This window comes from Excalfactoria chinensis, chromosome 2 (assembly GCF_039878825.1).
Source record: "Excalfactoria chinensis isolate bCotChi1 chromosome 2, bCotChi1.hap2, whole genome shotgun sequence".
In the NCBI taxonomy this organism is placed as follows: Eukaryota; Metazoa; Chordata; class Aves; order Galliformes; family Phasianidae; genus Excalfactoria; species Excalfactoria chinensis.
Window position 1 is genome coordinate 82,929,950 of NC_092826.1, and position 15,163 is coordinate 82,945,112.

Consider the following 15,163-nt stretch of genomic DNA (forward strand, 5'->3'; position numbering starts at 1 on the left):
AGAGAAAATCCATGGAGAAAGCCTTGTGCTGTTAAGTTAGAATTGAGCATGATAGTCGTGTTCTTGACTACAGATGAGGCCTTCCATGTTCTGCAGGGAGGGTGTTGATGCGAGCCATCCTGCTGAAGGTGTGTGCTGACAGTGGGGGGGGGAAGCTCTGAAAGCGCAGGGTGTGAACTAGCTGGCAACTAATTCTGTTCGTCAGGGGTTTCAAAAGTCCTTTGTATGGCGGTACAGAAGAAAAGAGAGCTACAGAATCCTGGAGGACGGCTGGGAAAACACTAGAGGGAGGTTTAAAAAGACAACAACAAAAAAGGATGGAACTAAAAGAAGGGATTTAGTGCAAAACTCTGGACCGAGCCTCCTGCAGCAGTTCCTTCACTGCTCGCTGATTGGCGTTTCCCTCAGGTGTGGACTTTGGCTGGGGAGAGGTGGGAGGGATGTGAGCAATCTAAGGGCTTCCTGCGATGGGCTCGGTTCCCTTCTGGGTCCCTTCCACCTGAAGATGTTCTATGATCGCCGTCTCATTCCGCACAACTTTGAGTGTGTTCTGTGCACGAGGAGGCACGTTTGTGTTGAATTCTGTGCAGCAAAGAATCCCTGCTCTGCCCGCTCCACAAACCAGCGTGCTAAACGGGCCGTAGAGCCGCAGACTTGCCCTTCCAACAGCACGGCAACACAAAGGGACAATTGAACGTTCTGTGCTTTCCCAATTCACAAGGGAAAGGCGCTTTTCCTTGCGATGACGAGCACGCCGCGCTGCAGGCCGCACGGTGTGCCCGGCCCTGTCGCTGACGCGCTCCCCCTCCCTTCCGTCGCCCTTCCCGCTCTGCGCGCGAGCGGCCCACGTGCCCCGCGCTCGCGCCGGGGTTTCCCGCGCAGCCCCGCCTCCTTCCCCCTCCGCCCGGCGGCGCGGTGCACGCCGGTCCGTCGCGACCGGATGACGCGACGGCGCGTCCGGATGACGGGATAGGCGCCGTGTGGTTGGTCGGAGCCGGAGCCCGGAGGGGGGTGGGGGCGGGGCGCAGCGGCTCGGCCGCGAGCGGGCGGGCGGGCAGGACGGGGCCGGCCGGCGCCGAGCGCGCGAGGCGGGAGCGGGCGAAGGTCGCGCGGCGGCGGGGCTCGAGGGGGGCGCGCGCACGGCTGAGGAGAGGCGGTGCGCGCGCGCGCGCGGAGGAAGGCCGGCGGAGCGGAGCTTTGCCGAGCGGGGCGGAGGGGAGGGGCAGGCCGCGCGGGGCCCCCGCTCCTTCCAGGCCGCGCGGCGCGTGGCGGGCGGGGGGCGGGCGGTGACAGCGCAGAGCGGGGGAGCGGCCCGGCGGGGCGGGAGGCAGCCGAGGGGCCGCGTCCCAGCATGGCCTCGGGCGGCGGCGGAGGAGCGGGAGGAGGAGGAGCCGGCGGCGGCAAGATCCGGACCCGGCGGTACCACCTGGGCGCCGCGAAGCCTCCGTACGGCAGGAGCAGGCAGGTGAGGCGCGGCGGGGAGCGGCGGAGCGGGGGCCGCCCCTCTCTCGGTCCCCACGTGCGAGGCGGAGAGCGGGGGGCGGGTGAGGGGCGGGCGGCCCCTTTTGTTCCCCTCGGTGCCGGCGGCGGGACCGGTAGGAGAGCGAAGCGGCGGGGGAAAGGCCTCGCCGCCCGGCGGGAGGGCGCGGGGAGGGGAGCGGCCCTTCCCTCCCCCTCGCCCGCCCGCCCCGCGTGCGGCCCGGGCGCGGAGGGGGTGGGTAACAAAGGCCGTGAGGTGACGGCCCCTCGGAGCGGCCCGAGGCGCGGGCGGGGAGCCTGCCGGTGCCCGCTGCCTGCTGGCTTCGGGGCGCCTTCCTCACGTGCTCGCCCGCCTGGAGTTGGCTGTGCGGGAAGACCTCGCGCCTGTTCCATTAGTAACGCGAGCGACGGCGTCGGTTGCCGTGCGCGGAAGTCGGGGAGCGTTCCACGTGTGCTGCTGCCCGATCCGCGTCCTGTGCTTTGGAGGAGCGCGGAGTCTCGCGTGCTCCATTGACTGAGCGACGCTGTCCACGTGAGGCTGCCGGCACTTTGTGTGGAGCATCGCCGCGCTGACAGAGTGCTGAAAGCTCTTACGGAATCAGTGTTGAAGTTGCCATGTATTTCCTGTGCTGATACTGCGTCTGATAAGCTTCGTGCTTGTGCTTAAAGTCATCGGCAGAGATGGCTTTCTAGCTCTGCTATTGTCTGATATCTAGAAGAATTTCTCAGCAGGTTTGATTAGCCAGCACAAACCTGTGCCGAGGGATGGATGTTTAACGGCTGTTTACAAGGGTGGATAGTGACAGGACAAGAGGGAGTGGTTTTAAACTGAGACAGGGGAGATTTAGGTTAGATATTAGGACGAAGTTCTTCACTCAGAGGGTGGTGACGCACTGGAACAGGTTGCCCAAGGAGGTTGTGGATGCCCCATCCCTGGAGGCATTCAAGGCCAGGCTGGATGTTGCTCTGGGCAGCCTGGTCTGCTGGTTGGCAACCCTGCACACAGCAGGGGGATTGAAACTGGATGATCTTTGTGGTCCTTTTCAACCCAGACCATTCTGTGATTCAGTGATTCTATATCTGTGGGTTCTGCCCTGGTTGTGAGTGCTGCAGAACCAATGTGTAGGGCAGATCAGCAGTAGCTTGTTGGAGGGGAAGGCTGTAGTGGGTTAGTAAATGACAAACTGAGAGATGCGCTCATTATAGTGAATAGCTTTTTAACCGTATGAGTAGCGTGAACTCTTATTACATAAAAGAATGAGCACTAGGTAGGTAGCTAACTGAAAATGAAGTTGAAATTGAAAGTAATGAACATTTGTTCCTGTTTTCAATATAAGGTTTGCTCTCCACAGAGGTTCTGTGATTTATTAGTCTCAGTGATGAATCCGGGAGGACTTGAAAGCAATCAGCACAATTTTATCTTGAAGTTATACCTCTGATTCTGATCTTCCCCCTTCCAACTTTTATCATTAAGTAGATTCACTTGAGCAGAGCTGGTTGAGTTGCTCACGGTCAAAACAGCGGCCCCGAAAACCCTCAGTCTCTTCCCATCAAGCTCTGAGTGTCACTGGGCACTCTGGGCAGCATAGCTGGCAGCTCTTGTATCTCTGGGAAATCCAATTCCTTATTTTTTCCCACTTGTATGGGGGATGATTAGCGGGATGATTAGCAGGATGCCTTGCTCATTGCCATCCACTTTCTGGGTGTTGTCATTTAACTGTTGTTCCTGGGGATTTTTGTCAGGTGGGAATTCTCCGATCATCTCCAATATAGGCTGCAGTCGCTCTTCTACAAAATACAGTGACAGCTTTGGAAGGCGTTTGCAAGAGGAGGTGCTGATGCTTTTTAAAGGCTATTAGTTATAGCATTTGTTCAAAATGTGGTAGACCCTGCTTCAGTTTCCTTTTTTTGCCTGGAGCAATCAACCTACATCTTCCACTTTCCAGGCAGATATCCCAGTCGTCAAGCTGCGTGTTATCTTCAGCTCTCCTGGTTGAAGCTGTGCTGCTATCCAGAAAAAGAAAGCGTGATTCACTGAGCCAGAAAGAGGATATATAAGAAAATGCTGCCCTCCAAGAATGGAGGTGTGCAGGCTCTGGTCCATGGTTTCAAAACCTGTTACTCATTTTACATTAGATGTTCCTGCAGCAAGCATCCAAAGCCTATCATTTCCTGCCCATATGCTTGATGATTAATCTTTAGAACCACGCTTCATTATGTTTTTATTTGTTTGTTTGTTTTAAAGTCTAGTGCCTTTTTAATATCAGTCGTAATAGGAGAGGTGAGCAGATGCTGTCTGGAGAAGAACACCAGTGACTTGCAATTTGTGTGCTGTCCTGGGGGATGGAGATGGGGATGCTGATTGTCCCATTAGTGAAGGAACTTAAAGCATGGTGCTTTCCCTCCAGGACTGCCATCAGTGGCTTTGTTATCAAACAAATAAATGAAAAGTAGCAGCCTTACTAAGCAAAGGGGATACAGGCTCTTCCTGTATCCTTCCTTCTTCTTGGTTGGCAATCCTCAGAGACAAAAGGGCCCTTCTGTATTTGTAGGTTAGGCATCCTGGAGGTAACATTTAGGAGTTCCTCCCAGCGACTGGGTTTTCCTAATGGCTGAATGGTGACAGTTCCATGCTGATTGTGTTGACTTTTGGTAATGCCATACTTGGCAAACGACCTGTTGGGTCGGCTGACTCGTGCTGAAACATCCATCCTCATTCAGCACCACCTGAAGAGTGTGGACACTTGGCCTAAAGTCATGTCTTTGCTCTGAGGGCTAAGTATGGTACGGCAAGGGAGCTGCTGTTCCTGGCATGTGGGTTTCATCTCCTGGATGTGGCCGGAAGTGCTTTAAATGCTGGGTTGTCCTGGTCATTTAAGTAGGCTGATGACTGCAATTCCTAGCGTGGGTATGTTAATGGGATATCCGTTGACATTATTAACTTATTAAACAGCTTCTATATGATATCTCTGTGTTCTTATTGTTAATTTTAGGTTTAGCTTTGTTTTTTTGTGTAGGTGTACTGATTAGCCTGGAATGGTGCCATTCTGTTCTGGGCAGAATATAGGCAAGCTTCAGAGATTCAAAATTGTTGTTATAGGAGAAGGGACTCAAATAACCTTTGGGGTAATTATTTATTTGCTAATCAATCCTTCAAATGAAAGTATCAGAGAACTTGGACTCTCTTGGACTCTTAAGCTCCTACAAGGAGATTTAAGCACAAGAAAAAGATCATCAGTTACACCAGAGAAGTCTTTTTAACCTGCCCACAAACCTGTATGCTTATGCTAAGCTTCAAACTGGGGGCTTTTGGTAACTGGCCACCTAGTTTCTAGGCTGAAACTTCTGATGGCTTTTACTTTTTCTCAAACATATGTGTATGTTCCAGTGTGTATTTCTAGCGATGCCACCCTGGTATAAAACAGAACAATCTGGGCACTTTCATTGAAGAAACCAGCAGAAGTTGCTACATATTTGGGATCAGTGTGATTCTGACGTCCTTGGGATGATACCAGAAAGATGAGAGGTGCATTTTCTGTGTGTCCCGATTGTAAAGCAGCTCTGCTTGGATGGGTGAAGTTTAGTGTCACGTGTGATGTCACGTAAGGACAGAGTAGTTACAGGATCGGGAACTTAAACTGTCTTCAGCAATGCCTGAATCATTACATTATCACTAGATTCTATGATGAATACGGGCCAGTTATAAACTTGCACTTGATTTATGTCTGGGATTTTCGTGGCGTGCATTGCCTGCAGGCAGTGGGCAGGAGTTTTATAAACTGCTGGGTTTATTTGGGGATGAGATCTTGAAATTCATGCAAAAAGTTCCTAGAATATCCTGTTGAGTAATGTAAGTTAGTTCTTGTCTCGTAAATCTTAGGAAGGAAAATCTTAATCTGTAAAAATACTTAATCTATTAAGAATGTCCATGGGGAGCTAAGCAAGTATGACTGTCGGTTTCATTCTTACCAATGGGATTATACCTCAAAGTGTGCTGAAGTGGTTGTGTTTACACTTGTGTGTCTCTGCTGGTTTTGATTTAGAAGCAGGTTAGCACATTGGGCTAAACGTTTGTAAACTTTCAGAAATAACTGAAGTGTCATCCTTAAATGATGTTCCGTTTCTGTTCCAGCAGTATCAAATTGTATTAGCAAAACAGGTGTTTAATACTTGGCTTTGGAGCGGCATCATGAGCAAAGAACATATCCTGGTTGGGAAGTCCTTAGCTGAGATGCTGACAGTTTTCCCTCACTGAAGCTCGCAGTGCTGTCAGTAGTACAACAAACAGTAGATTCATATTGCTGTCCTATTTTATGAATATTTTGGTTTCTGTCTTGCAAAGTGTTTTCACGACAGCCTTGGGGACTACTAAGTGTTGGAGAAGAGCAATTTTAGTGAGCGGTGTCTTCAGACAGAAGATTTTAAAGTAGATGAAAGAATTGTCCCTTAGCTGTGATACTGACATGACCTTCATTTGCCAGCGGCTCATCATTTCCTCCGTGTTGTTTATTCCTCCAGTCGGTAATTAGCATTGGTTCTTGCTTCCCTGCTGTGTGAGAACTGAGCTGCTGATTCAGAAGACTGAGGATAGAGCACCACATTTCTTCTGCTTACCTGAAGAAGTTTGAGCAGAGCTATTTTGGATCAGCATGAATGCTATGAATGCTACCGCAGCATTGTGTAACAAATTTAACGTAAGCAGGATGGATGTCTGGCTCAGTCAGCATGGCTCACCAGAGATCAGCAAGGACCTCAGCATGGTCTTCTGTATTATTCGTGTAGACAAACTGGTGAAATACGTGCTCATCAAGTAGACTGCCAAGTGGTTGGGCTGGACTAGCTGGACCATTGGACTTAAAGGGTTGTGAGCTGTGGTACTGAGGGACACTGACAGCCAATTGTTAAGAATCTCCTGGGGGTTGATATTTGGACTAATTCTGTTTTATGTCTTTAGGAAGCAACAGGGACAAGAGAAGGGCACGCACCCCCAGTGGGCTCCTGGGCAATAGATAACTTAAGGGGGGAATGTCTGAATGCTGAAGGGCAAGGCTGCAGTAGAGTTTCTTGACAGTATTGGGCTGGCAGGAGCCTTGTGTTCCCATGCACAACCCCATGCAGCGGTACAGGTTGGGAAAAGTGTGGCTGTAAAGCTGTCCAGCAGAAGGGAAACTGGAGGTGTTAGTCAATGGCCAGCTGAACATGAGCCATCAGTGTGGCCAAGGACATCAATGGCATCCTGGTCTGCATCAGAAATAGTGTGGCCAGCAAGACTGGGGAAGGGATTGTCCCGCTGTGTGCAATGTTAGTGATGCACATCTCAAATCATACAGTCATGGAATCGTTTGAGTTGGAAGGGACCTTTAAGGGTCACCTAGTCCAGCTCCCCTGCGATGAACAGAGATGCTTACAGCTGCATCAGGTTGCCCAGAGCCCCAGCCAGCCTGGCTTTAGGTGTTTCCAGGGATGGGTCATTGATCATCTCTATGGGCATCCTGTTCCAGTGCTTCTTTACGTTTAGTGTAAAAAATTTTCTTCTTCATATCTAATCAAAATTTTCTGTCTTTCAGTTTGAAGCCATTTCCCCATATCCTACCACAACAGTCCCTCCTAAAGGGTCTGTCTCCTTTTTTCTTACAGCCCTCCTGAAAGGCTGCTGTCAGGTCTCCCTGAAGAGAAGCTGAACATCCCCAACTCTCAGCCTTTCCTCAGGTTTTTGTGGCCATCCTTTGGATGTGCTTCAGCAGGTTCATGTCTCCCGTACTCAGGACTCCACATCTGGATGCAGTTCAGTTTTGGGCCTCTCTCTACGAAAAGGAAAACAAGTTGCTTGAGTGTCCAATGAAGAGTAGTGAAGCTTGTGAAGAGGCTAGAAAACATGTCTTTTTGAGGGAAGTGGGGCTGTTCAGTATAGAGGAGGCTGAGGGGAGATGTCATCACTCTCCACAACTGGATAGGAGGCTGCAGCAAGGAGAGTTCCAGCATCTTTTCCCAGGTGACGAGTGGTTGGATGTAAGCAATAACATGGGGGAGGACCAGATTGGGCATTGTGGAGAATTTCTTCATGGGGAAGTGATCAAACACTGAAATGGGCTGTCCAGGGAAGTGTTGGATTCAGTGTTCCTGGAAGTATGTAAGAGACATGAGAACTTTGCACTAAGGACATGGTTTTGTGATGAGTCTTGGTTGGTCAGTCAGTCGAATGTTTAGACTTAAAGCATGTTATTGAGAGCACTGTCCAAATTCTTGAGCACTGATGGTCATGGGACATCAACCATCTATGTAGGACACCTGTTCCTGCTTTGTTTTCCTCCTCTGGATGCATTCAGGTATTTAAATATATTTTTATATTGTGGAGCTCAGAATTGCTTGTAGTATTCAAGGTAAGGCTTTACCAATGCTAAGTACAACAGGAGATGCACCTCTTTTGACCAGCTGGCTGTACTGTGCTTAATGCGCCTCAAAATGCACTTTGCCCCCTGGCTACCAACCACTGCAGCTCATGCGAAACCTGCTGTCACCTCAAGGCCCCTCTCTGCTGAACTGCTCTCCAGCCACTTCTCTTCCAGTCTTTGCCCATGTGTCGCATTGCTCTGTCCTAGCTGCAGCACTTGGCAGTTACATTTGTTGGACTTCATGATATTGCTGATAACTGAGTGCTCCTGTCTGTTGGATCCCTCTTCAAGGCTTCTCATCCCTCCAGGGAACCAGAAGCACCTCCAGGCTTACAGTCATTGGCAGTCTTGCTATGGATGCACTCCAGTCCTGCATCCAGACAGCTGATGTAAATGTTAAACAGGTCAGGCTCTACAAATGAGCCTTGGGGAACACTACTGGTAACCGCCTGTCAGACAGGTGTAGCCCCACTCACTACAACCTTTTGAACTCTGCCATTCTGCCACTTTATCCTCCAGTGCAGTGTGAACCTGTTCACCTCGCCGTTGGACAGTTTGTCCAGAAGGGTGATGTGAAGGATGCTATCAAAGGCCCTACTGAAATCCCGAAAGACTGCATCTACCTCCTTCCCTGCATCCACCAAGCGGGTGACCTTATCCTTGAAGGAGGTCAGATTACTAAGGCAGGACATATCCATGATGAACCTATGCTATGTCTGATCATGGCTTTGTTCATTAATTCTCTTTCTATATTCCCTAGGATAATCTCTGTACCTTTTCCAGACGCTGGGGTTACATTAACAAGATTGTAGTTTCCTGGGTCTTGGCTTATGCCCTTTTTGATGCTGAAGGGGAGACCGGCTGTTGACAAATGCCTATCAAGAGTGTAGGAAAGGTGGGACAGGGTTCCTCTTGCCGTTTCTGGACAGTCATAGCAATAGGTAAAGAGGCAATGAACTTCAGTGTATGAACTTCAGTTTCAAAATGGAGCGTTCTTTTTCATTGTAGCATAGTCTTCTACCTGCAAGAGTAGACATGTTGGAAGAACTTCTCAGAGAGGTTTCCATCCTTGGAGATGCTTGAAGCCCTGATGGACACAGCCCTTGGCTTGGCAACCTGCTCTTTGTGTCCTTTCTCTGAGCTGGACAAGATACCATGGAGTGCTGTGCAGCCTCTGGCATTGCTGTTGGACCATGCAGATGTGGTTTCATCATAAATGCCAATGTGACTTCAGGTGCACAATCCTTTTTGTTGAGGGAAGTGTCTGAAGGGCAGTGCTGCTTTTTGAGGAAAGAAAGAACACTTGCATCATGCTGTTGCATTTTATCTAGAGTAAATGGCAGGGTTGCCCTCAAGAAGAGCACCACTTAAGAGGCCTTCTGTAGGGTTGCCATTTCCAGACCATTTTTTAAAGTATCTTCTGTATTTTTAATGGTAAGTTGCACAATATAATTTCCTATTTTTCAGCTGTGTAATTGTAAAAGCTGTTTTTTTTTTTTTTTTTTACTATGTTTTAAAGTTCTGTGTCATCCATCCAGTATTAATTGAGTAGTGGTTGTACGATAAGGAACTGTTAAACAGCGGTATTTACAGAAGCATGATTGAAGGTATTCCCCAATATACACCTTTGGTGTGTACTAAAAAGACATGATAACAACTCTAGTTTGTGCTTTTTGTAACATAATATACATGTCTGAGGTTGAAGAATTATTTGATGCCTGTGATGTTTTTCTAATAAAGGATTTTAGCTATTAGGTAGATTTTATTACCTGTTAAGATGTTTAGTAATTCATTATTCAGTTTCCCAAGCAACTGTCCTAAATTTGGACATTTTTATTACTTTCCCTTGTACCGATGTCTTGTGTCACGGATCTCCCGTTCATGCCACTATGTTCTGTTTGTTTTTTTTCCAAATAGTTTTGCATTAAAGCCTGGACTTGCTTTCTCCTTTTGCCCTCAGGTCTTCCCTACCTTTTTTGCTGTTGAATCGAAGGCATGATTTATGTTTTTTAAGCTAAAGAAGCGTTACTTTTGCTAACAGTTGAGGCTCTTGAAGCTGGTGTTACTCACTGCTATGCGTCACCACTTCAGGTTGTTACTCCCCCACCTCTGTTAGTGAAAGGGACTGGAAGATTACAGAGCCCTTTCAAGCCAAGGCAGATGGGTCATCTGAAAATGGGGCCAAGGCGAGCAGGAACTAGCTTGTTTGACTGCCTGAAGCGTAAGTCATTTTGCAACTTGCTGATGCAGTATTTGTCATAGTGGTATTCTAGATTAATTTACAAAAAATGCTTATTAATTAAAAGCTCCTCTCAACTATAATGTTTGCTTTTCTTTGTTGCTATTGGAGTGATTAGAGATATATTCCCCTTCTTTTGACAGGGGAAGACTTGGAGTTATTTTTCTGCTGTCTAGGAAATGGCACAGCACCAAAGCTATTGTGGTGGGGCAGCAGCACTGACGCTTTCAGGGCGGCAGTTCCTTTTGAGATTCTGTAACTCATCTTATAATTGCACTTGGCATTTAATTATAGTGTCTCTGTGTGTGCTTGGCATGGTTGTGATTGCCATCTTTTTTAAAGTAAGCATAAGCTCGTGATAATCTCTACTTTTGTTGCGGAAAAAATGTGTGTGTTAACATTTATACCTCTGGAGCTAGGCTTAAAGCTACAGTTTTAACACACATGCTTGCTTTGCAAATACCTGTGCCAGCAGAAAATTTTCTTTCTCCTTGGTGAGGCTGTTTATTATTGTCTCCATAACGCTGCTGTTGGAAGGAGTTCTGCAAGTGTGTCCTGAAAAAATAGCTGACTTTGCTTTGAAGCTATAGCTCTGCTTTGAGTCAAACTCTTTTCTGCGTGAATTGGGTCTCATTGCTCCTTCCCGTTAGTGCTCTACCTCTGATTGTCTCTAAGGTATCAACCAAAGATTTAAACTGTTCATCTGCACCAGACGTGGTAATTCTAATATCATAGCTGCCGTAATATCAGCCTTAAGTATTCGCTATGAAACATAGTGTGCAAAGCTGCAGAATACATACAGATTTGTAGAATTGCATGCTGTTATCTGCAGCCACTGAATAAATCTCTGTGCAGTGACAATCTTTCCTGTTTGTTAGTGGTAAGAAAATGGTATTTAGAGATCTCACTTATGTTTGTGAGATGCTCTTGATTCTGTCAGATGAACTGTGGAGAAGGCACATGGCCAGAACTATGTTGCTGCCCCTGTTTGCTAGAGATTACTGCCCTGCAGCAGAGGTGAACATGTGTTGGTTTTACCATTTCAGAATATTAGCTTAAAATGTCAAAGAATGTAACCATAGCTGCAGCTAAAGCAGCTGTGTCTGAGTCAGCGTTTTAGTTTGTCTTGAATCTGGTCAAAAATGTGTGCAGCAGGATCAAATGTAATACAGTTTTAAAAACTCTCCTGCCCTGTTTAATTGCAGGTTCTGCTGACTTAGTTGAATTGTGAGATCTAACTTGCACATACTAAGCAGCACTGACATATGATGCTTCAAAAGTAAGAAGGCTTAGAGTTTTGCTTACTTTCAGGTGAGCACAGAGAACAACTAAAGGTGATTCTTTGATTACTTAGTTTTAACTTGCGAGGCCAAACTGGTGCATAAGTAAAAAAAAGATTCAGTATATAACAGGATTGACATAATAGATTTTGCGTGCCTACTATGCTATTATCAGCTCAGTTAGTGGATCAGCCTGGATCGAAGTAGTTGTTCAGATGGAGTGTAAGAATACTTGGTCATCTTTTATTAATGCCACATATAATGAAAAAACATAGTTCCAATGTTCTTGTTACGAGTTTATGATTTACTCTGGAGTGCTGCTCCAGAGTAGTAGAAAGCACTTCAGGTTGTCTGTAATGTCTGCACTAGAAAACATTGGACGTGGAGATGAGCATCAGCAAGCTGTGAGTTGCCCCTGAATGGCCTTTAACCATTGCTTCAGAAGCTGCTGTGGGATTTGGCTTGCTCTTGCTTGTAATTTACCCACATAACATGTCCTCTCTACTCAGCTGTAGCTTGTGGGTGCGTTCAGGCAAAGTGGCAGTGAAAATATTGTTTAATTAATTGCTGGGAGTCAAGTATATTATCAGAGGTAGCAGATGCATAGAATGTGATATGATATGTGAAAAGCATACATTAGTATGCAGAGACTTATTTCCTGTGGGGGGGGGGACGGGACAGAAAGGTTGTCATTTCTTTTGGCAGATATCTTTGATCATGTTGAACTACTGTAATGAATCATGTCTTATTGTACTGAGAATATCTAAAAATAAGATTTTATGCCTAAACCCTGTTGAAATCCTAAATATATATGTTTGTTATCATACATCTTGCTAAATCCGATAGCTTGTACTAATGGCCTTGTAAAGACCATCTGGTGCTTTGGGGAGTGTATTTTTTGATAATTTTAACTTTGGACTATTTAGACTTCTTATCTGTCTGGTTGTGAGAGTTTGCTACCCTGGTACCATGCGCTGTTGTACATGTTGTTGTGCTTATTGAATAAAAATAGCTTCTTTAGACTGTAGGATACCTGTACAGGAAAAGAAAAAAAAATATGATGCTGATAGGTCTCAGTGTCTCCATATGCACTCCATAATTTGCAGCACCATCTCTTGGTTTCTGCTGAGGATTGGCTGGAGCCAGCACAGCGCTTGTACCAAGAAGGGAGGTGTCCTGTACTTTGCTCCCTCTTTTGAAAATGTGGTTGCAGTGTGGGCTGCAGGTGTGGACTAAACTCGAGATAAAACTGTTTGATGTCACTAGGATTTAACCTACAGTGGGTTACATGCTGGTTTACCTACAGGAGCACACCACCCACTGGCTTTTTGCACTCGGATGGAAGTGATGATGATGGGCTGTTGTCTTCCTGCTGGAAATCTGCAGGCAGTGCCAGAATGCAGAACAGCACTAGTGTCCCTGGATGTTCATTCTAGAGCTAGACTAAGAAAGGCTCCTTTCACACAATAAGAAGGAAGTACTGGCATCTGAAAGCATAAACCCTTCTTCGTGGTCTTTGGAAGTAAAGTTGTACTAGTCCAGTTGCCTTAAATAAAAAGTTGTTTTTTTCCACTGTCGTATAATTGATGACATTCCTGTAACATATTGTTCTTATTAAGTCATAAGTTTTATTGTCTGTTTTCTAAATGAAATATCAAACTCTGCTGTCCTACATCCAGATAGAAACCACTCCCTAAAGGAAAATAGCACGGCGAGTTTGGAGCCAGTCTGAGTCTGTGCTGCTGCAGGAGACAAACCATGTCACATTTCCATTTCTGTCCTTGCTTTTGCATTAGCACCACTGTAACCAAATGGTGAGCTGTTACAAGCTGAAGGTGAAATTTTGGCTGAGTCGGTTCGAAACGGCTGTTCCATGGCTGTGTATCTGTGCATATTTGCTCAAAGGAAGGTCTTGCTACTTCTTTATCTTGTCCTGCTGCCCGATATTTCTCTTTCTCCTGAGCCATTTTCGTTGCACTGCGCCAGCTGAACTCATTAGTCCAGCAGAGAAACATGCGCTTTTTGCCAGATTAACAAATTCAGCTAGTAAGGAGAGCAGCCTGCTGCGCCAGAGCTGGCACCGGGTAATGTGGGGGATGGAGGGAGCCCGAGTTCTGTCAGTGGTGGTGGGAAGTGCTGCTTCTCACTGAACTTTGCCCTCAGGTGCTGCTTTTCTTTTTGAGGACCTACTGATTTGTATGTTTTAAGAGCTTGAGCTTTGAAATGGGAAGCAAGATTAAAAAATCTGAGTTGGCCTCGATGCTCTTAGAGATGCGTGTATAGGGAAGTAGAAATTAGCTCTACTGTCAGGTTGTGCTTTTCACATCTCTGAGGAGTTCATGTTAGCATGCAGCCCTTCTGTGTTCTTTTTATTTAATTTTTTTTAATACATCCTTTGTTGTACACTGGGATTTACTTAAGCCTCTTGGATTGAAATCAACTCGATTGCAGAAATCCGTGTTTTCTGGTAACGCACTGTTTCTGACTCTTTCTGCCACCACTCCTGCCTCCGCTGCTATGTGAGAGACCCCTGAGGAGCTAGACTGACTGCCCAGCTCATAAATAATTATTGCCAAGAAATGGCCTGTTTTAAGTTCAAAAGCTGAACTGGAACTGAATCCTATTGGCTTTTATTTCTTTATATAAACCATTTCAGAAAGTGGTATTTCAAAGTAGTAAATTAGGACACCTGCTTGCTTACTCTTGGGTGCCTACAACACATCATTTGTTTGGAGTCACATCCCAAGGCAGTGTGCCTCTGAGCTGCAGCTGTAGTTACTGTTGCTGTGTTGGTGCATGTATGTGTTGATGGAGACGTACCCAACAGTGCAGCAGGGTTTGGGATGCACCGTGTTTGAGGAGCTGTTGTAAATGCCTATTCATAAGCTATTGGATCTCTTCTCCACGTTCTGTGTTTTGTTCTGCTTTCCTGCCGCTGCTATTTTCAGATGAGCTTAGCGTGTGAGTGCGTTTAACATCAGCAGACAACTGTTGGAACTGAGAGCAGCTTTCAAACTGCTGAAATCAGTGAGTTAATTCTGAATCTGCTGAAGGACCAAAACGTATTCACTGACCGAATTGCTGCTACTCACGGTTTGGATTCTCCCTGTCACCGTATCACGTTTCAGAGCCTCCCAGGCCAGTAGCAATGAGGAACTCCAGAGCTGCCCCTCCTCTGAGCACAAGGCTGGCACCAGAGGAGTTTTTGTGCGGCATCATATTGGGCGTATGTCTAGTGAGTTCAGGTGACGAGGGAGGGCTTGGTAAGTAACTGTGGTGTGAAGAGGTGAGGGGTTGAGCATTCCACAAGCATGTCTTGTTACAAAAGGAAGCATGTCTGTTTCTTGGGTTGTTTCCTTTTTTTCTGCTTTGCATGCATTGCCCAGTATATTCCAGGAATTGTAAGACTCATATTCTTTTTTTTTTTTTAATGAAATCAGCTTGGAAGTTGTAAGTGAAATAAACACAGGTAGCTTTTTACTTGTATTTGATTTACTTCATCATATGCATCGATCACCACATGGAGTGATGGGCTCAGGCCAGTTGTATGAGGTTCATTGAGACCAAATGTGAGCTCCTGCATTTTGCTCACAACAGCTCCATGCAGTGCTACAGGCTTGGGGCAGTGTGGCTGGGAAACTGCGAGGAAGAAAATGATCTGGAAGTGCTAGTCAACAGCTGGCTGAATATGAGCCAGCAGTGTCTCCAGGTGGCCAAGAAGGAAAATGGCATCCCAGCTTGTATCAGAACTAGCGTTGCCAGCAGGAGCAGGG

The 15,163-nt window shown here is 46.7% G+C and overlaps 1 protein-coding gene across 1 annotated transcript in view; it reads left to right on the plus strand.

The window, feature by feature from the left end:
- Positions 1-1,255: 1,255 nt before the first annotated feature.
- The window catches only part of NUP153 (nucleoporin 153), a 44,434-nt gene continuing 30,526 nt past the window's right edge, over positions 1,256-15,163 (plus strand). Inside the window, exon 1 of the mRNA XM_072329470.1 lies at positions 1,256-1,465. Within this exon, the coding sequence (XP_072185571.1) occupies positions 1,352-1,465 (114 nt within the window). The 5' untranslated portion in view covers positions 1,256-1,351. The remainder of the gene's footprint in view (positions 1,466-15,163) is intronic.